This window comes from Salmo salar, chromosome ssa20, assembly GCF_905237065.1.
Source record: "Salmo salar chromosome ssa20, Ssal_v3.1, whole genome shotgun sequence".
In the NCBI taxonomy this organism is placed as follows: Eukaryota; Metazoa; Chordata; class Actinopteri; order Salmoniformes; family Salmonidae; genus Salmo; species Salmo salar.
This window is the reverse complement of record NC_059461.1, coordinates 35,296,625-35,320,868: the sequence shown is the minus strand read 5'-3', so window position 1 is coordinate 35,320,868 and position 24,244 is coordinate 35,296,625. Positions and strand designations below refer to the sequence as shown.

Below are 24,244 nucleotides of genomic sequence, written 5' to 3'. Positions count from 1 at the left end.
ATTCACTGCTGTAAGTCGCTCTGGATAAGAGCGTCTGCTAAATGACTAAAATGTAAATGTAAAATGAGATAAATAAGCTTTTTGTGCATATGGAAAATGTATGGGATCTTTTATTTCAGCTTATGAAACATAGGACCAGCACTTTATATGTTGTGTTTATATTTTGTTCAGTGTAGTTCATCTGAAACATTCTTACGAGAGTTTTAAAACAACATGTATTTCGTTTTTCCTGTATTAAACACGTTTTAAATCAACAAAGATTTCCTGTATAGCTATCAAATCTGACTAGTTTTGACATAGCCAGATCAAAAGTCAGGGCAATAGCATACATAATAGTATCATCCACATATAGAAGATTACATTTTTTTAACAGATTGACCAATGATGTTTATATAAGTAGCGAAGAGAACAGGTCCCTTTACATACTTTAAGAAATTCAGACTTAACCCCATCAATCACGATCGCCTGAGTTCTGTCACTAAGATAATCATGAAAGGCCTCCCGAGTGGCGCAGAGGTCTAAGGCACTGCATTGCAGTGCTAGCTGTGCCACTAGAGATTCTGTCGCAGCCGGCCGCGACCGGGACGCCCATGGGGCGGCGTACTATTGGCCCAGCGTCATCTGGGTTAGGGAGGGTTTAGCCGGCAGGGATGTCCTTGTCTCATCGCGCACTAGCGACTCCTGTGGCGGGCCGGGCGCAGTGCACGCTGACACGGTCGCCAGGTGTACGGTGTTTCCTCCGACACTTTGGTGCGGCTGGCTTCCGGGTTGAATGGGCATTGTGTCAAGAAGCAGTGCGGCTTGGTTGAGTTCTGTTTTGGAGGACGCATGGCTCTCGACCTTCGCCTCTCCTGAGTCCGTACGGGAGTTACAGCAATGAAACAAGACTCTAACTACTACCAATTGGGGAGAAAAAAGGGGTGAAAAATACAACAACAAAAAAAAGATAATCATGAAATCATGAACAGGTGTCAGAGCTCAGGCCTATCAAGGACAACTTATTCAATAAAATAGCATGATCAACAGTATCAAAAGCTTTTGACAGGTCCACAAACAAAGCAGCACATTTTATTTTAGTGTCTAAAGCATTGACAAGATCATTAACAACTTAAGTGGTTGATGTAATAGTGCCTAAACCCTGATTGGTTTACATTCAAAATACATTTCTCAGATAAAAAAGAGCAAAGTTGTACATTTACCAAGGATTCAAGAATCTTGGCTATACAAGGAAGCCTTGAAATGGGGCGATAAATATTAAGATCACTACTATCCCGCCCTCATGGAGTGGCAGCACAAGAGCTGATTTCCATACTTTTTGAATATTTCCTGATAATGATGTTAAATTAAAAATGTAGATTATTGAGCCAACAATGATGGGCGCTGCACACTTTCGCAGACCGGGATCCAATTGTAATGGCGCCGGAGAGGATGGCTGCCATTTTATTGGCTCTTAACCAACGTGCTACTTTGTTTGTTTTTCGCATTGTTTGTAACTTATTTTCTACATCATGTTGCTGTTACCGTCTCGTATGACCGAAAAGAGTTTCTGGACATCAGAACAGCGATTACTCACCTTGAATTGGACAAATAATTTTTCTTTAATGAGTCGGACGAGAGGGATTAACTCCAGGCACCCGAACAGGCCCTCATCCCCGTAATTTGCATGAGAAAGAGATGGAGGTTTCGCGGAAGGAGATTGGGGTGCCTTGTGAGGATCCGCCGACGAAGGCTAATCTGGCTTTGCCATTGGTCCTATTGGCCAACGTACAATCGCTGGATAATAAATTGGACGGACTAAAAGCACGTATATCCTACCAACGGGACATTAAAAACTGTAATATCTTAGTCGTGGCAGAATGACGACAGGAATAACATACAGCTGACTATCATTAATGTGTTTGACTGTTATTTCATCAAATAATTACATACCACGTTCAATTATTATGCGATTAAATTAATCATATAACAATTAATTAAGTAGTAATACGGGGCACCATGGGAAAAGATATCTAACGAGTTACTATCTCCCGACTAAACTGTAAAGGTATAAATATATCTTACATCAGTCACAGTCAATTCATTAATTCTTATTTACCTTCAGTGTCATTCTGAATGTCGCAAAACTCTTGGCTATCTGCATGAACCCTACCATAAATGATGAATCAGCAATGTACAAATTGGCTTAATTATTTATTTACTAACTAACTAAGTAATCACACAGAATTACATAAACACACAAACAATATAGCTTACACATTGATTACTACAATGCAATGAAAATTCCCTAGTGGACTAACCCGATATGAAGGCTTGTTACAAAAATGAAAAGGGAGGGGCATGCAAGAAAGAGCGGGAGAAGAGACAAAGGACTTCACCTATCGTACATACAGTTGAACAATACACTCATCATAAATATGGATATTTAGCACCCCAACAACCGCTCATTCGGATTTAGAAATGCAATGTACATATTTACGATTGTATACTGCTCAAAAAAATAAAGGGAACACTAAAATAACACATCCTAGATCTGAATGAATGAAATAATCTTATTAAATATTTTTTTCTTTACATAGTTGAATGTGCTGACAACAAAATCACACAAAAATAATCATGGAAATCCAATTTATCAACCCATGGAGGTCTGGATTTGGAGTCACACTCAAGATTAAAGTGGAAAACCACACTACAGGCTGATCCAACTTTGATGTAATGTCCTTAAAACAAGTCAAAATGAGGCTCAGTAGTGTGTGTGGCCTCCACGTGCCTGTATGACCTCCCTACAACGCCTGGGCATGCTCCTGATGAGGTGGCGGATGGTCTCCTGAGGGATCTCCTCCCAGACCTGGACTAAAGCCTCCGCCAACTCCTGGACAGTCTGTGGTGCAACGTGGCGCTGGTGGATGGAGCGAGACATGATGTCCCAGATGTGCTCAATTGGATTCAGGTCTGGGGAACGGGCGGGCCAGTCCATAGCATCAATGCCTTCCTCTTGCAGGAACTGCTGACACACTCCAGCCACATGAGGTCTAGCATTGTCTTGCATTAGGAGGAACCCAGGGCCAACCGCACCAGCATATGGTCTCACAAGGGGTCTGAGGATCTCATCTCGGTACCTAATGGCAGTCAGGCTACCTCTGGCGAGCACATGGAGGGCTGTGCGGCCCCCCAAAGAAATTCCACCCCACACCATGACTGACCCACTGCCAAACCGGTCATGCTGGAGGATGTTGCAGGCAGCAGAACGTTCTCCACGGCGTCTCCAGACTCTGTCACGTCTGTCACATGTGCTCAGTGTGAACCTGCTTTCATCTGTGAAGAGCACAGGGCGCCAGTGGCGAATTTGCCAATCTTGGTGTTCTCTGGCAAATGCCAAACGTCCTGCAGGTGTTGGGCTGTAAGCACAACCCCCACCTATGGACGTCGGGCCCTCATGGAGTCTGTTTCTGACCGTTTGAGCAGACACATGCACATTTGTGGCCTGCTGGAGGTAATTTTGCAGGGCTCTGGCAGTGATCCTCCTGCTCCTCCTTGCACAAAGGCGGAGGTAGCGGTCCTGCTGCTGGGTTGTTGCCTTCCTACGGCCTCCTCCACGTCTCCTGATGTACTGGCCTGTCTCCTGGTAGCGCCTCCAATGCTCTGGACACTACGCTGACAGACACAGCAAACCTTCTTGCCACAGCTCGCATTGATGTGCCATCCTGGATGAGCTGCACTACCTGAGCCACTTGTGTGGGTTGTAGACTTCGTCTCATGCTACCACTAGAGTGAAAGCACCGCCAGCATTCAAAAGTGACCAAAACATCAGCCAGGAAGCATAGGAACTGAGAAGTGGTCTGTGGTCACCACCTGCAGAACCACTCCTTTATTGGGGGTGTCTTGCTAATTGCCTATAATTTCCACCTGTTGTCTATTCCATTTGCACAACAGCATGTGAAATGTATTGTCAATCAGTGTTGCTTCCTAAGTGGACAGTTTGATTTCACAGAAGTGTGATTGACTTGGAGTTACATTGTGTTGTTTAAGTGTTCCCTTTATTTTTTGAGCAGTGTATGTCTTTGTTGTCTCTCTGTTGAAATCTGGGGAGAGCAGTTTGACAGAAATCTCTGGTTTGTCCCCAGAGGTCACAATGTATTTTGTAGTCGTAGCTTCTTAGTTTTGGAGTGTCTGTGAGAAAGGATCTTCCAGAGGAAGAGTTCATTAGAATGGATCCTTCAAGGTACCACCCGGTGGTTCTCGGTCAAGTTTACTAGACTAAAGTACTTAAACAGTTGCAGACTGAATGGTCCTGTGTAGTCATTTACATTGCAGTCATTTAGCAGACGCGCTTATCCAGAGCAACTTACAGTAGTGAATGCATACATTTCATGCAATTTTTTTGTACTGGCCCCCCATGGGAATCGAACCCACAACCCTGGCGTTGCACACATCATGCTGGCGTTGCAAACACCATGCTCTACCAACTGAGCCACAGGGAAGACAGTCTATATACAGTGTGTGTAAATGGCATGAGAAGGTAAGGCAATAAATAGGCCATAGCGATGAAGTAATTACAATTGAGCAGATGAACACCGGAGTGATAGATGAGCAGATGATGATGTGCAGGTAGTGATGCTGGTGTGCAAAAGAGCAGAAAAGTCAATCAAAACAATATGGGGATGAGGTAGTTAGATTGGGTGGTCTATTTACAGATGGACTATGTACAGCTGCAGCGATCGTTTAGCTGCTCAGATAGCTGATGTTTAAAGTTAGTGAGGGAAATATAAGTCTCCAGCTTCAGCGATTTTTGCAATTCATTCCAGTCACTGGCAGTATAGAACTGGAAGGAAAGGCGGCCAAAGGAGGTGTTGGCTTTGGGGATGACCAGTGAGATATACCTGCTGGAGCGTGTGCTACGGATGGGTGTTGTAATCGTGACCAGTGAGCTGAGATAATGCAGAGCTTTACCTAGCATAGACTTATAGATGACCTGGAGCCAGTGGGTCTGGCGACGAATATGTAGCGAGGGCCAGCCGACTAGAGCATACAGGTCGCAGTGGTGGGTGGTATAAGGGGCTTTGGTAACAAAACGGATGGCACTGTGATAGACTGCATCCAATTTGCTGAGTAGTGTATTGGAAGCTATTTTGTAGATGACATCGTCGAAGTCGAGGATCGGTAGGATAGTCAGTTTTACTAGGGTAAGTTTGGAGGCGTGAGTGAAGGAGGCTTTGTTGCGAAATAGAAAGCCGATTCTAGATTTATGAAGCAGATGCTCTCCTGCAGAGATGAAGCAGATGCTAAGCTACAAGACTATTTTGCTAGCACAGACTGGAATATGTTCTGGGACTCTTCCGATGGCGTTGAGGAATACACCACATCAATCACTGGCTTCATCAATAAGTGCATTGATGACGTCGTCCCCACAATGACTGTACGTGCATACCCCAACCAGAAGCCAAGGATTACAGGCAGCATCCGCACTGAGCTAAAGGGAAGAGCTGCCACTTTGAAGGAGCGGGATTCTAACCCGGAAGCTTATAAGAAATCCCGCTATGCCCTCCGACGAACCATCAAACAGGCAAAGCGTCAATACAGGACTAAGATCGAATCGTACTACAATGGCTCCGACGCTCGTCGGATGTGGCAGGGCTTGCAAACTATTACAGACTACAAAGGGAAGCACAGCCAATCGCTGCCCAGTGACACCAGCCTACCTGACGAGCTAAATTACCACTCCAATTTGCATACCGCCCAAACAGATCCACAGATGATGCAATCTCTATTGCACTCCACACTGCCCTTTCACACCTGGACAAAAGGAACACCTATGTGAGAATGCTGTTCACTGACTACAGCTCACGGGGGCCCCTCACGGGTGCGTGCTCAGTCCCCTCCTGTACTCCCTGTTCACTCATGACTCATCACTCATGACACAACAGTGTTAGGACCGATCAACGACAAGACAGCCTATAGGGAGGAGGTCAGAGACCTGACCGTGTGGTGCAAGGACAACAACTTCTCCCTCAAGGTGATCTAGACAAAGGAGATGATTGTGGACTACAGGAAAAGGAGGACCGAGTACCATTCTCAGTGACGGGGCTGTAGTGGAGCAGATTGAGAGCTTCAAGTTCCTTGGTGTCCACATCACCAACAAACTAACATGGTCCAAGCACACCAAGACAGTCGTGAAGAGGGCACGACAAAACCTATTCCCCCTCAGGAGACTGAAAAGATTTGGCATTGGTCCTCAGATCCTCAAAAGGTTCTACATCTGCACCATCGAGAGCATCCTGACGGGTTGCATCACTGCCTGGTATGGAAACTGCTCGGCCTCCAACCGCAAGGCACTACAGAGGGTAGTGCGTACGGTCCAGTACATCACTAGGGCCAAGCTTCCTGCAATCCAGGACCTCTGTACCAGGTGGTGTCAGAGGAAGGCCCTAAAAATTGTATGAGAACCCAGCCACCCTAGTCATAGACTGTTCTCTCTACTACTGGAAGTAACTGTACCAGAATACCAAGTCTAGGACCAAGAGGCTTCTAAACAGCTTCTACACCCAAGCCATAAGACTCCTGAACATCTAATCAAATGGCTACCCAGACTATATGCACTGGGTAGCCCCCCCCCCCACACCCTTTACGCTGCTGCTACTCTCTGTCATGATCTATGCATAGTCACTTTAATAACTCTACCTACATGTACATATTACCTCAATTACCTCGACTAACCGGTGCCCCCGCACATTGACTCTGTACCGGTACCCCCTGTATATAGCCTCTCTATTGTTATTTTACTGCTACTCTTTAATTATTTGTTACTTTTATTTCTTATTTTTTGTAGGCATTTGTTTCTTAAAACTGCATTGTTGCTTAAGGGCTTGTAAGTAAGCATTTCATCGTAACGTCTACACCTGTTGTATTCGGCGCATGTGACAAATACAATTTGATTTGGAATTGGTCAGCCCCTGTGGATTTCTTGTTGTCTATTGCTAGCAAAGCATCCAGGACAAGAAAAGCTTTGACTGTTATTTCTCTGATCATTCAACAGGTTTCCCTCAACAGCATCCAGCCCAATATCATTGTGAATAGGCTTAGAAGTCCTTCCAAAGATATAGCCAGCTGAAATAAAATGGTGATTAAATGCATCAATGACATCATTTTTTCCCATAATGAGGCCTGTGTCTCAAATTAATTTGTTGTGGCAGAGAGGAAAAGTAGAACCCTTCAGGGATCTGACAGTTTTCCAGAATTTAGCCGGGTTCCCATTACAATCCGAAAAAGTGGTTACATAATAATCACATTTTAAAAGCTTGCCAGTCCGAGCCTAAGCCTGTGTTTCCAGCATCATCTCTTTTATGAATGACTTCTGATAATTCCAGAGTGTACCAGACATTCGATCTACCTTTAACCCTTCATTTTTTAATGATTATCCACAATAGTATTGAAGACATCTGCAAAAAGGCACAAAGCTAAACCAGGATTAGGGATAACTGAAATACAATCAAGGTCACTAAAATTAAGATAATGTAAAAAAAAGAAAAAAAAGCCTGTTCACTGAAGTTTTTAAAGTTCCTCTTTGTGATGACTCGAGGCTTAGATTTTTGTATTTTCATACATCTAACACAAACACCTGGGCAATGGTCACTAATGTCTTGTGCGAAGACACCAGTAGAAACATATTTATCTAGTGTATTCGTGAAAATAAGATCAATCAGAGTTTACTTTGAAGTATCTTTTGGGTTGGGCCATGTAGTCTTAGTCACCAGCTGGGTTAGGTTTAGATAATTTCATATGTCTTTTAGATTGTCTGAAGCCTGCATTTCCCAATCATAATTAAGGTCACCCAGGATAATAACTTCTGATTTCATACAAGAAGACAACAAACTAGTTAACTCCTTGAGTGCACAAAGGTTAGCTGAGGGAGTATGCTAGACCGCTATAAAAGTTATGGATACATTTTTTCCCCAGACAAAGGCTTAAAAATAGTAGCTCAAATTTTTTGCCAATGGAAATTGATTTCAGTAAAGAGACAGAGAAATATTTTTTTATAAGAATGGCCACTCTCAGAGTAACCAATAATGGAATGTTATAAACGTATTTAAATGGGCTTAGGTTGCTATTGTGCAACAGCCCTAGTACTCTAATTGATTAGAAAATCAAGGGGGTATTCAAGTTTATGGAATTCACATTTTAACTCAAAGCACTGAGTGTGCAGACTACAGCGGGCTTCTCTTTCGAGCTAACAATAGCAGATTTAAGAGTTCAAATGAATGGGTACAAGATTACAAATGACAACACCCCTGGAAGTATAGACAACAGCCTCAGACACCTTGAGGCCTGATGTGAGAGGGAGCCCGGGGGGTACTAGCCTGTGGTAGGAACCCCCTGAGCTGGACCCCTAGAAGACGGATGAAGGAGCAAGAATCTCTGGAAGCAAGTAGGCGAAATGGATTCTACAAGGTGTTGGAAACATTCCACAGGGATTTTGTCTATGCTGACACAATGGAAATCACACAGTTGCTACAGATTGGACGGCGGTACATTCATGCTGAAATCATCCTGTTCCATTTCATCCCAAAGATGCTTTATTGGGTTTGGTCAGCAAAAATGTTCAGATATGCTGTGGCATTCAATTGTTGCTCAATTGGTATCAAGGGACCTAACGTGTGCCAGGAAAACATTTCCCACAGCAGTACACCATTGATGTAGAGGGTAGTATCCTGTATAAGACAAATCCAAGTTTATCCAACTCTAATTAAAAAAAATTGCAGAGTAATTCAGGAGTCCATGAGCTCATGACCTCTCTCCCTCTCTTACACAGACAAACAAACAGTCAAACAAAACATTAACTTCAACTTCCCTGACTACCACCTCTACGTTGAGCATCATTCAGGAACAGGACACAATGCAGAACTCTACTCTTTCCAAAAGTGACCACACTGTAAAGCAACCCAGATGGTGAAATACGTCCTTCATCAGGACTGAACCTCTTAAGGATCGGACCCTTTTTTTCAATTTTCGCCTAAAATGACATACCCAAATCTAACTGCCTGTAGCTCAGGACCTGAAGAAAGAATATGCATATTCTTGATACCATTTGAAAGGAAACACTTTGAAGTTTGTGGAAATGTGGAATTAATGTCAGAGAATATAACACATTAGATCTGGTAAAAGACAATACAAAGAAAAAAAACAGTGTTTTTTTCCATCGTCTTTGAAATGCAAGAGAAAGGTCACAATGTACTATTCCAGGTTAGGCGCAATTTCGATTTTGGCCACTAGATGGCAGCAGTGTATGTGCCAAGTTTTAGACTGATTCAATGAACCATTGCATTTCTGTTCAAAAGGTTGTATCAAGACTGCCCAAATGTGCCTAATTGGTTAATTAATACATTTTCAAGTTCATACCTGTGCACTCTCCTCAAACAATAGCATGGTTTTCTTTCACTGTAATAGCTACTGTAAATTGGACAGTGCAGATAGATTAACAAGAATTTAAGCTTTCAGTCCATGTCCACAGACATACACCCGGCACCCTTAACAGCATCGGCGGAAAGCAAATGTTTCTGGTTTTCAGATAAACAGTGTTTTTCAACCTATCTTACGTTTCCCTTGAAAAAAGGATGTGGGGACTTTCTACGCCTGCTATGTTAGGTTATACACCCGGTAATCGAGGAGAAGAAAAGGACATCACAATTGTGGTACACTGCTAATAATAACGTGCATACTGCTATTGCAGCCTCGTTTGCGTGCTAGGAGAGCGCGGCGCTGCTCAGTAGAAGGTGCCTGGAAAGGAATGGATGGCAGCCCTCCTACTTGCCATTCGTGCCCTGGTTGACAAGTTTTTTCTCCTTCACTATGGGACAGCCCATGGTCATAATACACACAGTATTCATGGTTTCTGCCTCTACTGTCTCTCTCAAAGTGTGCATCCAACCCAGATGCAGTCTTTAGTCAAAATGGCTAACTAGGCCTAGAGAAGGTATTTAGGTCACACGTTGAATCCAGCTGGTCTGAATTTTCTCACGTCATAAACTTCAAACTCTAATTAATCCCAGATTATTATTCTTATCAGAGGCAAAGTCAAGGTTATCTTATACAATTATTTTTGGTCCTAGGGCATACTTATCTAACATGTAACATTAAAACCACATGTTGAACCAAGGAGGATGTGATCATTCTTAATGAGTAACCATCTATTAATCTATCACACAGTCATTGAGCGGCAGGTAGCGTAGCGTTTAAGAGCGTTTGGCCAGTAACCAAAAGGTCTCTGGTTTGATTCCCCGAGCTGACTAGGTGACAAATCTGTCGAAGTGCCCGTGAGCAAAGCACTTAACCCTAGTTTGTGAATATTTAACTTGATCTGAAAGTAGGTAATGAACGACAATGAAACGATTGATGGACTGACTGTATGAGCTCTGTTTCTAGACCAAACAGGTTTGTGTATCTCTGTGTGTGCCATGTTTACTCATCTATAGATTGTATTCAAGGGATGGTATTGTTGTCTCGCAACTGCTCAAACAAAGACATAATTCCAGGTGTCAACACTGTCAGTACACACACACACAGTAGGAGTCACCCTTCTCACTTCCATACTTCAGTTTATATGGCTCTTTTATGCAATGACAACTCTGAATAAGACAGTGAACACAGTTGGTCTAAACTGACACGGTGGCTTGATTCCATCACAGTGACTCTAACGACATGCTTTGAGCCCTTGTATTTAGCTAGTGGTTAGATATATTGTCCCACAAGTCTCCCTAGCTCGTTGCCCCCTCTAACGTTACATTACAGAGTTGTTTGCTGTCAGCATCTCATGCCCATTCGTGTTTTGTGAATTTTAATTCAGCAGGACTGTGAGTGTGTGTGCTCACATACAGGAGTTTACATAAGGAGAGTTATAGCGGTTTCTTGAAAAAAAATCCACCAGAGGCCCTAGCTGTGATTACTCAAGACCCTTTTATAAGCCTGAGAGAGACCACTCCCTCACTCCTTCTCCGCCCATCCTCTCTGTGTGTCCCAAATAGCACCCTATTCACTACATAGTGCACTAATTTTGAGCACTGCCCTATGGGCCCTGGTCAAAAGTAGTGCACTTTATAGGGAATAGGCTGCCATTTTGGACACAAGCTCTGTCCTGCAGTAAGTCAACCCAGCTAGCTGCCTGTGATGTTGCTTGGGGCAGAAAGAAAAAGAGGGAAGAGAGGGCCTTGGCCGGGAGAGCAGAGGCAGGAGGAGAAACAGAGATGATTATCCAAATACAGTCATTAAAGGGGAAATGTGTTTTTCAAACTGTCAAGATGATTAATGGGGTAGAGCAAATCCTCACAAATGCTCTTGTTTAGTCTAACTGGCAGACACGATCCTACCCATTGATTTATGGCAGGCCTGGTGTGTGAGACCATAGTGGGGTTAGGGGAGTGCTGGGGAGAGAGGGGGGAGGAGTATGGAGAAAAGGGATTTGTGGAGAGTGAGCGTTTGGGAACAGGCAGGAGGTAAAGAGTTAGGGAGGGATAGAGGAAAGGAAGGGAGGGATGGAGAAAATACTGTGACTCTCACAAACTAGGTTTTAGAAAGCAACATGTCAAGATGAGGCTTTCCAGTGCTACTTTGATATTTTCTGTGTTATGAAAGAAAAAGGGTCACATATTCAATCTCAATAAATCACCTAAGCAATAAATCAATCAGCCTGTCAAGCTGCCTTTGAATGAGTGAATTAATAGGCTTACATGACTCTATAAATCCCCTTTAAGTGAGAAAGGGACACAAAATCATTTATTTTTCCATTAATCAGGGTGAGACTTTAGGTAATAACTGTATACACATGTACAACATGTTTCCTAAGCCATGGGATATAAAGTATCGAGTGTAATACAACTACAGAACATCTCTCAATCGAAATGACTAACACGATAATACAAATCCATCAATGCATCCTTCAAAATCCCCACCTGGTTTACCATAAAGAGAGACACCAAAGGTTCTAAACTGTGTCCAAAATGGCACCCTTTTCCTTATTGCAATAGTAGTACAATATATAGGGAATAGGGTGACATTTGGGACATAGCCCTAGTATACAAACTCCTTGCCAAACTGAGTCCCTGCAGACCACCCTTGTCCTTCCAGCAAGGCCAGATAGATGGCTAGCAGCTGTTAGCCTTACAGCCTCTTCCTAGTTCCTAGAGCAGATGCATGAGGGGCTATCTATACTGAACAAAAATATAAACACAACATGCAACAATTTCAAAGATTTTACTGAGTCACAGTTCATATAAAGAAATCAGTCAATTTACATAGGTTAAATAAAAATGTATAATTAGGCCCTAACCTATGGATTTCACATGACTGGAAATACAGATATGCATCTGTTGGTCACATATACCTTTAAAAAAAGTAAAAACAGGATCATAAAAACAGTCAGCGTCTGGTGTGAACACCATTTGCCTCATGCAGCGCGACACACGTCCTTCGCATAGAGTTGATCAGGCTGTTGATTGTGGCCTGTGGAATGTTGTCCCGCTCCTCTTCAATTCCTGTACTAAGTTTCTGGATATTGGCAGGAAGTGGAAGACACTTTCATACACGTCGACCCAGAGCATCCCAAACATACTCAATGGGCGACATGTCTGGTGAGTATGCAGGCCATAGAAAAACTGGGACATTTTCAACTTCCAGGAATTGTGAACAGATCCTTGCGACCATGGGGCCGTGCATGGTCATGCTGAAACATGAGGTGAAAACGGTGGATGAATGGCACAATGGGCCTTAGGATCTCGTCACGGTATCTTTGAGCATTAAAATAGCCATCATTAAAATGCTGTTGTGTTAGTTGTCCGTAGTTTATGCCTGCTCAAACCATAACCCCACCATGGGGCACTCTGTTCACAACGCAAACTGCCTGCCCACACAACGCCATACACGTGGTCTGCGGTTGTGAGTCCGGTTGGACATACTGCCAAATTCTCTAAAACGACGTTGGAGCCGGCTTATGGTAGAGAAATTAACATTAAATTCTCTTGCAACAGCTCTGGTGGACATTCCTGCAGTCAGCATGTCAATTGCACGCTCCCTCAAAACTTGAGACATTGGTGGCATTGTGTTGTGTGACAGAACTGCACATTTCAGTGGCCGTTTATTGTCCCTAGCACAAGGTGCATCTGTGTAATGATCATGCTGTTTAATTAGCTTGTTGATATCCCACACCTGTCAGGTGGATGGATTATCTTGGCAAAGGAGAAATGATCCCTAATAGGGTTGTTTTGCACAACATTTTTGAGAAATAAGCTTTTTGTGCGTTTGGAACATTTCTGGGATCTTTTATTTCAGCTCATGAAAAATGGGACCAACACTTTACATGTTGTGTTTATATGTTTGTTCAGTGTATCTGCAAATTTCTGATTCTTCCACTGCGTCTCTGAAGTCTTCAAAGCCTTTCCCATACCCCCACTGCACCAGACACACACTGTGTCTATGTACCACAAATATAGTCAAGCACATTCATAGGACCATTTTACCCCGCCCCCAGACACACACACTCTGTACTACACATATACTGTTCGCACACACTGAGCCCTCTCATAAATCTCCAGATGAAGTAAAAGCAGGCGGACACCCATGAGGAAGACATTAAATGGAGATCTCAGGAACGAGGAGATGAATGTGGTGCTGGAGCAAGAGAGAGGGGGGACAGAGAGAGCAGCAGAGAGGAGAGAGAGGATATCCAAGACCTGGAACACAGACAGTAATGATAACGAATGGCACTGAAAAGGAGGACAGGGGAAAGGTAGAACATCATTTTTCAAAAGCTGAAAATAATATATTGACCTATTCCCTTTCTCCCTAACTTTGTGTCAGGTACCTTCGCCATTGTGAGGCGATGGTGATTTGTATAAAAAATGGGGGAGGTAGCAGGTGGATGTCAGATGGAGAGAGATGAAGGCTGAGGGAGAGGAATGCAGAGTATGAGTATGAGTGGTAAGTCAGCATGTCGTGTGAGTTGAGTGGAGTCTGGCCCAGCTGTGAGCTCACTCACTCATGGTGCCATGGCCTTCTCCTCTGTCTGAGGGTGTGTATGTGTGTGCGCGAATGCCTGCACCCATGTGTGTGTGTGTGTCTGCTCGTACTCCTGGCGTCCTGGTATGTGTGTGTCAGGGCCCTGTGATTAATGACCCACAGGCCTTGTTTCTCCTGCTTCCTTCCTTTCCAGCCTTGTCACACTCACAGTCACACGTCAACCTAGTGGACACCGGCAGATTGACACTGGAGTGACCCCCACTAGGCCACAGCAATAGACTGAGGGTTACTAGGTACTACGCATGCACACAAAACACATGCACGTGCACACGCAGAGACACACACACAAGTGCAGAGACACACACGATACAAAGCTCTAGAGATAATTCAGACATTTCCAATCTAAACCCGCTTATCAGTCTCTCCTGTTCAGGAAGGTAAGAAAGTGCAGCAGTGGGCATGTAAGTGTGTGTGTCTGTCTGAGTGTGTGTTGGGCTGTAATTGTGTGTGTGAGAGAGAGAGAGAGAGAGCAGGAGCAGGGCTTGCTTGTGTGCTGGTTCCCAGCCTGTCAGAGGGCTGTCAGGCTGTGATTTATGGTTGCTAGACTCAGAGCAGTCTTCGCTGCCAGTTCAGTATTGTTACAACTGACAGTTAATGAGGCCAGACATGCTTTCAAGCACTGCACTTAACAGAGGCCTCCATCTTCACCAGTCACAGGCTCCTTTTCCTCCTCCTCCTTCTCTGTGTGTTGGGCTGTCTGTAGATGCTCTATCTCATTTTCTCTTCTGTGGTGGCGGTGTGGAGAGGGCTAGTAACCACGAGACCTGAGATACAGAGAGAACAAGGCAGAGCAGACAAATATGGAGGAGGCTCTCTTTCATTTCCACTCCTCTCTACCTTTCTGCACATTATTAAGCCAGACACAAAACTGGTAAAAGCTTAACTCAGAACACCCCTCCACCCTTTAATGCTGCTACACACATTTTGAAATATAGAAGCACACTATATTTCTTAGGAATAATACACTTATTTGACATGGTGTGATTTATATTATACAAAGAGTAACGGTAAAGAAAACATAAAGGTAAAAGAGTGATCATTTCATAATTGTGGGCTGTTTACACTGTGGGATTACACTGAGAGCAGCCTACCTGGACTATGAGCTATAGGCAAATTCTACCTTCAACACCCTCGCTGTGAGTGGAACCCATGCTATAATCACAACCAGAGTCTCTGGCAGCAGCACCCGTGCCCCCCCCCGGGCCCTGGTTCCTTGTCAGTCGTGATTAATGGCAGTAGGGCCCCAGCGCGGCTTACGTTGCCAGTTCCAGCGATGTTCCCTTGATAGGCTACTTAATGAACTCTGACAAACTTTTTTTCCCCCTCGCTCGGTTATTCCTTTTTCTCTCCTCGTTTAAAAAATGTGCAGCACAGATCTGCCATGCACTGCGGCACCTAGGGGTTAACGTTGGCGTTTCAGATTTCTGAGGCGACCGATCAAGGGCTATAAATAAAGCGTTCGCCATCTCTGCATCATGACCCTGGACATTATATCCAAATCTCTGCCCTGGACCATTGCACCTATCTAATAAAGGCTTGTTGTTGAGGTGAGAAAACACATACATGTTTTTCAAGCTTGTTGAAGAGTTCTCACTCTACTTTTCAAGGCTGTAAATATGTTAAAATGTATTTATAATATAATGTAGATCTTCTTAGATTGTATTTTTTACTGGCTGCCAGTGCTGCAATCCACAACTATTGCCTCCCTATGGTTAACCCTCATTTCAAATCAGAGTGTGGAAGCTGATTCATTAGGAAAACTTACAGTCAGTTCCTTGAACCACCACTATCAGTGAAGTTCGCCAGTCCAGCACATGGGCTCAACTGCAACCAATTGAAAACAAAGACAATTACTACAGTGGCAAATTGACATAAACGTTTGGGAATATTGTCAAACGTAAACACTAATAGGCCTACAGATAAACCAACAGACCTTCAGAATACATTAGACTAAACCCCGAACATTTTAAGACAGCATGGTCCTCAGATGGCTCTCAAACAAATGACTAGCAAAGTACAGCAATGACACTGGACAGCCTATATGGACTTTGAGGTGCTGCATGGTCAATCAGAGGACTGCATTTGCCGTGCAGCCTTTATGGTGATATGGCCTCTGCTGAAGTCAAGGAATTCATACTTCTTGTGCTCCGTGGAGCAGCCCAGGGGCTGTTGTGAATGAAGTTGTCAAGGAAGTAAGTTTGTGTTTATATAGGACCTCCCACCCTCACCTACCGTCAACCAATCATGCCAATGCATAGCGATTTTGAGCTTTCCGCATTGTTACAACATTTGAGAGGCGCACGGCGATGCAGTACAGAGCTCAATTTGTCCCCTGCTTGCCTCCAGAGGCTCCGCAATTGCATCACACCATCCATACGGAGCCTACAAGCACATTTTTGGATCAAGCATAAATTGGCTTTTACCCACACAAGGCCTTCAGAACAAAGCTCTCATCGGCGCACCGCTTCTCCTTCTCCTCCTCATTCTTCTTCTTCTTTTTCTTCTTCTTCTTCTTCTTTGGTATTATGGCGGTCCGCAAACAAACAAACAAATGTTATAGGTTATAGGTACATTGCCCTACCAACCAACCCTGCACCCATTAAAACCTCACCACTCTCATATATGCACAGGACTAAGGGGTGCTTTTATACAATAACATGTTCCCCAGTAATTATGAACCCCTGTGTTCCTATCATGTTACAATAATAACAATAATCACTCAAGTATCACTTAAGCCAAGGGGTAGCAATTTACGTATCAGTACTCCTATGTAAATGGATAATATCAGTGTCAAAATTAATATAAATATAATTCTGCTAGATATATGATCGCGCTTTTCACAGAATGAACTTCACAACAGAATAATTAACTTTTTATGATACTCGTTGTCCCCCTCTGTTGGTCTTGTGGGATATTTCCACGTTGAAGAACGTCTAACTGATGACGTGTGACGCAAAATGCGGAAGTGAGCCTGGTAGCAGGTGTTTGCGTATTTTTGTCGGTGGAGGAGGCACCTCGAGTGATAATACTACAGGTAAAAGTACGGATTTCTAGAACACTTTTGTCAGTGGGGTTTAACGTACCTATCAAGTATCTACAATGACAACAATGTGAGTGAAATATTGTGTCAGTGGATGTGACCGTCCCCGTGTTTGAAATCGAGCGTAACCTAGGTTAACGTTAGCTAGCTAGGTAGCTAAAGTAGCTTGAATAGCTTGCTAAAAAGCCAAACGGTTGCTTGTTACGTAGTTGGCTTATTTAGTCTTGTCTTGCTGGAGAGGGATGTATGAGCACGTCCAAGACTGGCGATTCATGGTTTGCTGTTAGTATTGTCAACTCAAAGTGAATCAACTTCTCCATGTTAGAAAGTGGAACCAAAGATTACTGATCCTACACGTGCAAGATAAAGGTTCACGACCTGGTATCAGTCAATGCTTGACTTGAGGTTTGTTTAGCGGTCTTATTTGGAGGTATTGTGTAGCTGACTATACGCTAAGTTAGTAAGTTTGGGCTGGCTGCAGTTGTTAGGATTGTTATGAGGTAAGACAGCTTGGTGAAGTTTTATATCACGCCCTGTCTTGGCCAATCCTCTTATAACGCTACAAGGTCAGTCCTTGTCGATGTCTCAGCTAAGCTTCTTCTTCCTGACAGAGAAGTTTAGCCTGACAACAATATACCTGCCCTGTGCCTGGATATCACATATGTTGTTAATACCTGTGATTGATTCCAGCCTAATGTTTAAATGGCTATAGCCTATTCCAAATTCACTGAACAAAAATATAAACGCAACATGCAACAATTTCAGAGAGTTACAGTTCATCTAAGGAAACAGTCATTTAAATAAATGCATTAGTCCCTAATCTATGGATATCACATGACTGGGAATACAGATATGCATCTGTTGGTCACAGATGCCTTTAAAAAAAAGTAGGGGCGCTCCTTCGCAAAGAGTTGATCGGGCTGTTGATTGTGGCCTGTTGTCCCACTCCTCTTTAATGGCTGTGTGAAGTTCCTAGATATTGGCAGGAAGTGGAACACGCTGTCATACACATCAATCTAGAGTATCGTCAACATGATCAATGGGTGACATTTCTGGTGAGTATGGCCATGAACTGGGCCATTTTCAGCTTCCAGGAATTGTGTACAGATCCTTGCGACATGGGGCCTTGCATTATCATGCTGAAACATGAGGTGATAGCGGTGGATGAATGGCACGACAATGGGCCTCAGGATCTCGTCACGGTATCTCTGTGGATTCAAATTGCCATCAATAAAATGCATTTGTGTTCGTTGTCTTTAACTTATGTCTGCCCATACCATAATCCCACTGCCACCATGGGGCACTCTGTTCACAATGTTGACCTTAGCAAACCGCTTGCTCACATGATGTCATACATAATGTCTGCTATTTGCCCAGTAGAGTTGAAACTGGGATTTACAACGCCAAACTGCAGTCAGGTCAAGACACTGGTGAGGATGTCCGGCACGCAGATGAGCTACCCTGAGACAGTTTGACAGTTTCTGCAGAAATTCTTTGGTTATGCAAACACACAGTTTCATCAGCTGTCCAAGTGGCTGGTCTCAGATGTTACTGCAGGTGAAGAAGCCGGATGTGGAGGTCGTGGGCTGGCATGAGACATCTGTGGCATTGTGTTGTGTGACAAAACTGCACATTTTAGGGTGACCTTTTATTGTCCACAGCACATGGTGCACCTGTGTAATGATCATGCTGTTTAATCAGCTTGTTGATATGTCACACCTGTCAGGTGGATGGATTATCTTGGCAAAGGAGTAATGCTCACTAACAGGTGCACAATATTTATGAGAAATAAGCTTTGTGCGTATGGAACATTTCTGGGGTCTTTTATATCACCTCATGAAATATGGGACGAACACTTTACATGTTGTGTTTACATTTTTGTTCAGTATAGAAGGCACTGGTTGATTCTATTCAACTGTTCTAGCTAATATCCAGAGCTTGCAAGGTAACTCTATTTACTACAATTTGATTGTTATGAAAGCCATATTCTAGCCTACTTGTTATATAGGCTAGGCTTAAGACCTATTTCATTAATCTGTCCCCTATGTCCAACATTGTGTATGTTGATCCTTTTGAAACTCATTGCTTGTCCTTCTTCTTCCCAGGATGGCACAGTTGGGTGCCATAGCCTCAATAATCTGTGCAATTGGAGGTGCAGCTCTCTTCTCTTCTGTGCACAAGATTGAGGAGGGACACACTGGAGTTTACTACAGGTCAGTTAGATATTAGGCTAGTCATTGTTTTGTCTACTGTGAGGCTTACTGTGTATTAATGCATTTTGGTTTCTGGAGACATGCATCAGTTCACCTTGCAGTGCACTGCACACATACTTCATACCAGCGCTAAACTCAGATTACATCTGTAGTGTGATATAGAAAGAGGGCTAAGATTATTTTGTGTTGAACTTCAGAACAGTCCAGCAAATTCTCCAGTCTCATCTCACATTTACAACTAACATTTGCGATTGTGGTTGCACACTACATCAGAACCATTTTGATTGACATTTGGCTCTGGTGTGTTTCTTGTCATTTCCTTGTGATGTGTTCATGTGTGTGTTCCACAGAGGAGGAGCTCTCCTGACCACCACCAGTAGCCCTGGCTTCCACCTCATGATGCCTTTCATCACTAATTTCAAGTCTGTGCAGGTGATACAGACAGACCGTTCTCAGGAACAGGCCCTCGGCATGACTGGTCTGACTGGGAGTGAGGGGTTTAGGTTCAAATGTAGTTGAACAAAAACTGAGGCTGGATTTTAATGTTTAGGCTAAGCAGTGTCTTTGTGAGTTTGTTTACAAACATCGCCCCAAGCCCACACACTTTTTCTGGAAAGTGACAGTATACTTGTGAGGGGAGTTTACATGTAGGTTTTTATACAGTGCCCAACAACCAGTCTGTGAAGTTATTTGACCTTGGAAAAAGGAACTACTGTGTAAATACTACAATGCAGGTTTTATTCAAATTGAGCCCTGCGGAAGTAATGGATTTTTGAGTGTTGAAAGCCTTCTCTTTATTTCTGTCTTTGTAGACCACTCTACAGACAGATGAAGTGAAGAATGTACCGTGTGGAACAGGGTAGGGTTGTCTGTCATCTCTTCCCAAAATAAACTTTATGGATGCAAAAACAAATACCAGCTACTTTTATCTCCATTCTTGAGGATTTATTGCATGTATGCGTTGTTACATTCTGTTTTTATTTATTTCAGTGGTGGAGTGATGATTTACTTTGACCGGATAGAAGTGGTGAACTACCTCGTACCCTCAGCAGGTAAAGTCATTTGCCAATAAATCAAAAGGTGGAGTAGATAAAACATTTAAATAGAACACTTATTGTAGTTTGATTTTAATTTTACTATGTGCTCAAGTTTAATTTCTCTCAACACAACTCAAAACTGATCTTATTTTTTATTTGTATTTTTTATTTAGCCTTTATTTAACTAGGCAAGTCAGTTAAGAACAAATTCTTATTTACAATGACGACCTACACCGGCCAAACCCGGACGACGCTGGGCCAATTGTACGCTGCCCTATGGGACTCCCAATCACGGCCGGTTGTGATACAGCCTGGATTCGATCCAGGGTGTCTGTAGTGACGCCTGTTGCACTGAGATGCAGTGCCTTAGATCGCTGCGCGACTCGGGAGCCCCTTGGGATCTTACTTGTGGCATAGCATGTCTAATTTTCAAATCCCTCCTTAGTATATAGGCTGTAATATTTCAGAACATTGTAACCCATGTATTGTAACAGTGCATTGTCCACTGCATCATTTCAAAGGGTGGCTCATTTTCCAACTTATGTATTGTATTCAGTCTTAAAGGCCCTGTGCAGTAAACTTGATTTTCCTCGGTTTCATATATATTTCCACACTGAGGTTGGAATAATACTGTAAAATTATGGTCATGCTCTTTTAGTGTCAGAGCTGTTTGAAAAGACCGCCTGAAATTTCTGCCTGTTTTGGTGTTAGTTTGGTACATTAGGTGGTACATTTGTTAATGGACCACTAAGCAAGAAAGTTTCAAATAGAGATGTGACAAAAAAAATAGGCGTTAAAACAATTTTTTTTTCTTCGGTTTTTGTTAAAACGATAATAATCAAAATGAATCAAGTTCCACATGAATTCACAATGCAGCTGAGCTGTCAACAACGTTTTTGTTCTCCCGGTGCATCCCTGTAACGTCAACGCAGGGAGTCAGGAAGCAGGTGCAGTTAGTGACTTTTTAATATTAATGAACATAGAATGATACACAACGAGAAACGTCTGACAAGGAAACATAAACAATACTGCCTGATAGCAAAATTAAGTGTGACTGATGATGAGACGCAGGTGTGCGTAAAGATGGGTTGCCAGGACCGGTGGTTAGTAGACATCGAGCGCCGGAGAGGGGGAACTGTCACGTCTACTCCCGCTCCACCTCTCGCTGTTGCCGGTCTACTTACCACCAGTCCTGGCAGTTCCTCTGGACCGTACCCTTCCCAGTCCACCAGGTAATGGAGCCGACCCCCCACGGCGTCGGGAGTCCTTGAGGGACCTGATGGCATAGACGGGGCTCCCCTCAATGTCCAAGGGAGGCCAAGGGGTGCCGTGGGGGATGGCATCAGCCAGGGGACCAGGAACCACCGGTCTGAGGAGGGAAACATGAAAAGATGGTGAGATCCGGTAGTTAGATGGGAGTAGTAATCTTTAAGTTACCTTGTTGACCCTTCCGAGAACCTTGAACAGCCCCAGAAACTGGGGACTCCACTTCTTACAGGGCAGGCAAAGCGGGAGGTTCCTGGTGGAGAGCCAGACGTGATCACCAGGATGGAACACGGGGGCCTCACTGCGGTGGCGATCCACTTCTCCATGAAGGCCTTCATTCACATGATGTGAATTGGGGTCCATGATCGGAGGGTGACGATATCCTCCGGAAGGCCATAGTGCCGGAAGACCTCCTGGAACAGTGCCTCAGCGACCTGGAGAGCGATAGGGAGACCAGAGAGAGGGATAAAACGGCATGATCTTGAGAATCTGTACACAACCACCAAAATGGTAGTGAAACCATCAGAGGGGAGATCAGTGACAAAATCAATGGACAGATGAGACCAGGGATGCTGAGGCACAGTAGGGGGAAAGAGTTTTCCTGCTGGAGTGTGTCGGGAAGATTGAGTACATACTGAACATGAGTTGACATAATGTGCAACGTCCTGCGCCAAAGTGAGCCACCAGTATTTCTCAGAAAGGGATTGAGTGGTGCGGGTGGTACCTGGGTATCCAGCGGCGAGGGATGTGTGCCCAGGTCAGCAACCGATCGCTGACCCCCGCGGGGAAGTAGATGCGCTCCGGAGGGCAGGTGGCAGGAGCGGGTTCCCTCTCCAGAGCCTGGCGGATGTCCACATCTACGTCCCAAAACATGGGTCCAACGATACGGGAGGACCGATTGATGGGCTGGTGGACACTCACAGGGCCCTCCACAGAAGTGGAACCACAGGGTGCAGGAAAGCAGGTCCTCTGACATCTTGGTCCCCATGCGGTAATCCTCCTTTCTGACCAGGAGATGGTGGGATTATAGAGTTGGAGCCACAGGAGGCCAAGTATGACTTTGTGCACAGGTGTGGAGGTGATGAGGAAGGAAAGGCTTTCCTGGTGCTTGGTTCCCACAGTGAGGGTGAGTGGAGCTGTGACGTGCGTAATAGTGCTGGATCCCAATGGTTGCATTTCCAACGCTTGGACCGGAAACGGAGAGATGAGCGGGTATGAGGTGATGTGCAGGGAGGAGGCAAGTGCCTGGTCAATAAAATTCCCTGCGGCACCGGAATCCACTAGAGCTGTAGAAACAATAGATGAGAGATAGCCAGCTAGTGAAATGGATACTGAAAAAGGTTTGGTGGAGTACTCACGCCTAACCCGCGATGAGTGTGTCCAAGGTTAGATTGTCGGCACACCAACACCGTCTGGACCTCTTCACGCAATCCTCTTCTGAATAGGGTGAGGAGCCATGGATGCTGCCACTGTCCGAAAGATAAGTGCCTACTCTGCCGTGGTCTGGCCATCCTGCCGTAGTTGGAGTAGATGCTCACCCCCCTCTCTACCCTCCGGTGGATGGTCGAAGACCCCCCTGAACAGAGCCATGAACCCCTCATAGGAACCCAGCTCCTCCTCTCCTCTCTCCCAGAAGGCCGTAGCCCACTCCAATGCCTGTTTGGTCAGCAGGGAAATAACCATGGCAACCTTGGACCTCTCCGTGGTGGGGGCTCCCATCTGATGAGTGAAATAGAGGGAGCACTGGAGCAGGAAGCCACGGCATTTGGAAGGAGTCCCGTGATATTTGTCCAGGAGGGACAAATGGACATCGCTGACCTGGGCGGACGGTTGGATGGGCTGGGGTGTTGTCTCACTGGGTTGACTTGTGGTAGAGAATTCTCTGCTTGTTAGAGGTGATGCCCCTCAGGAAATGTAGAGACGTTGAAGAATGCGGAGGACCTCATCCATAGCCGTCCCCAGATGTGCCAACTGGTCGTGGTGTTGGCCAAGTAGGTGTCCCTGTTCGTTGACCATCTGGGACAAGTCCTGATTAACTGCTGCTTCCATTCGGTGAGGCAGTATTCGGTAATGTCGACACGGAGTCAGCAAACAGGAGCAGTTAGGGAATTTAATGTTAACGAACATAGAACGATACAAAACAAGAGAAATATCTGTCAAGGAAACATAACTGATGAGAGAGAGGGGAGCGAGAGAACCGTGCACTAGGCCTATCTATCGGCAATCGAAACTGGCGTAAATGCACATAGCTTCTATTTTTGTGTCCGTTTTACCATTTTAATTGAAAACAATCACAGTAAGGTCCGTAATTGTTACCAGAAATGATTTGATTTTGAGATAAAACTGTCTTCATTGGACCTTTTAACTGTTTTAGTAAAATAAAACAACTCTTTAGTGAATCACTTTTTCTGTTAGTGAAATAGGGCTGTGCCGTATACCATATTTTACTATATACCGGTATTGATGCACGGACCGGTTTGGGTTTTTACTTTACCTTCTATAACCCAAAATCCGTAAACAAGGGCACCCTCATAGATATGCTAACTAACTCGCCCTCCAAATACACCTCTGCTGTTTTCAACCAAGATCTCAGCGATCACTGCCACATTGCCTGCATCCGTAATGGGCAT

At 44.3% G+C, this 24,244-nt stretch overlaps 1 protein-coding gene and 1 long non-coding RNA gene across 4 annotated transcripts in view; one reads left to right on the top strand and one right to left on the bottom strand.

Moving 5' to 3' along the window:
* Positions 1-13,299: 13,299 nt before the first annotated feature.
* LOC106580553 (uncharacterized) lies at positions 13,300-16,645 on the bottom strand. The gene is made up of 3 exons (XR_001322905.2): positions 16,482-16,645; positions 15,824-15,882; positions 13,300-14,822 (listed from the first exon to the last, which is right to left on the bottom strand). It is a non-coding gene; the product is annotated as an uncharacterized lncRNA (long non-coding RNA).
* Positions 16,646-17,027: 382 nt separating this feature from the next.
* Positions 17,028-24,244, top strand: part of erln2 (Erlin-2) — a 33,024-nt gene continuing 25,807 nt past the window's right edge. Inside the window, exons 1-5 of one of the 3 annotated variants that reach the window (XM_014161607.2) lie at positions 17,028-17,098; positions 19,204-19,311; positions 19,662-19,743; positions 20,124-20,170; positions 20,302-20,363. In XM_014161607.2, the coding sequence (XP_014017082.1) occupies positions 19,205-19,311; positions 19,662-19,743; positions 20,124-20,170; positions 20,302-20,363 (298 nt within the window). In that variant the 5' untranslated portion in view covers positions 17,028-17,098; position 19,204. 3 annotated transcript variants of the gene reach the window in all.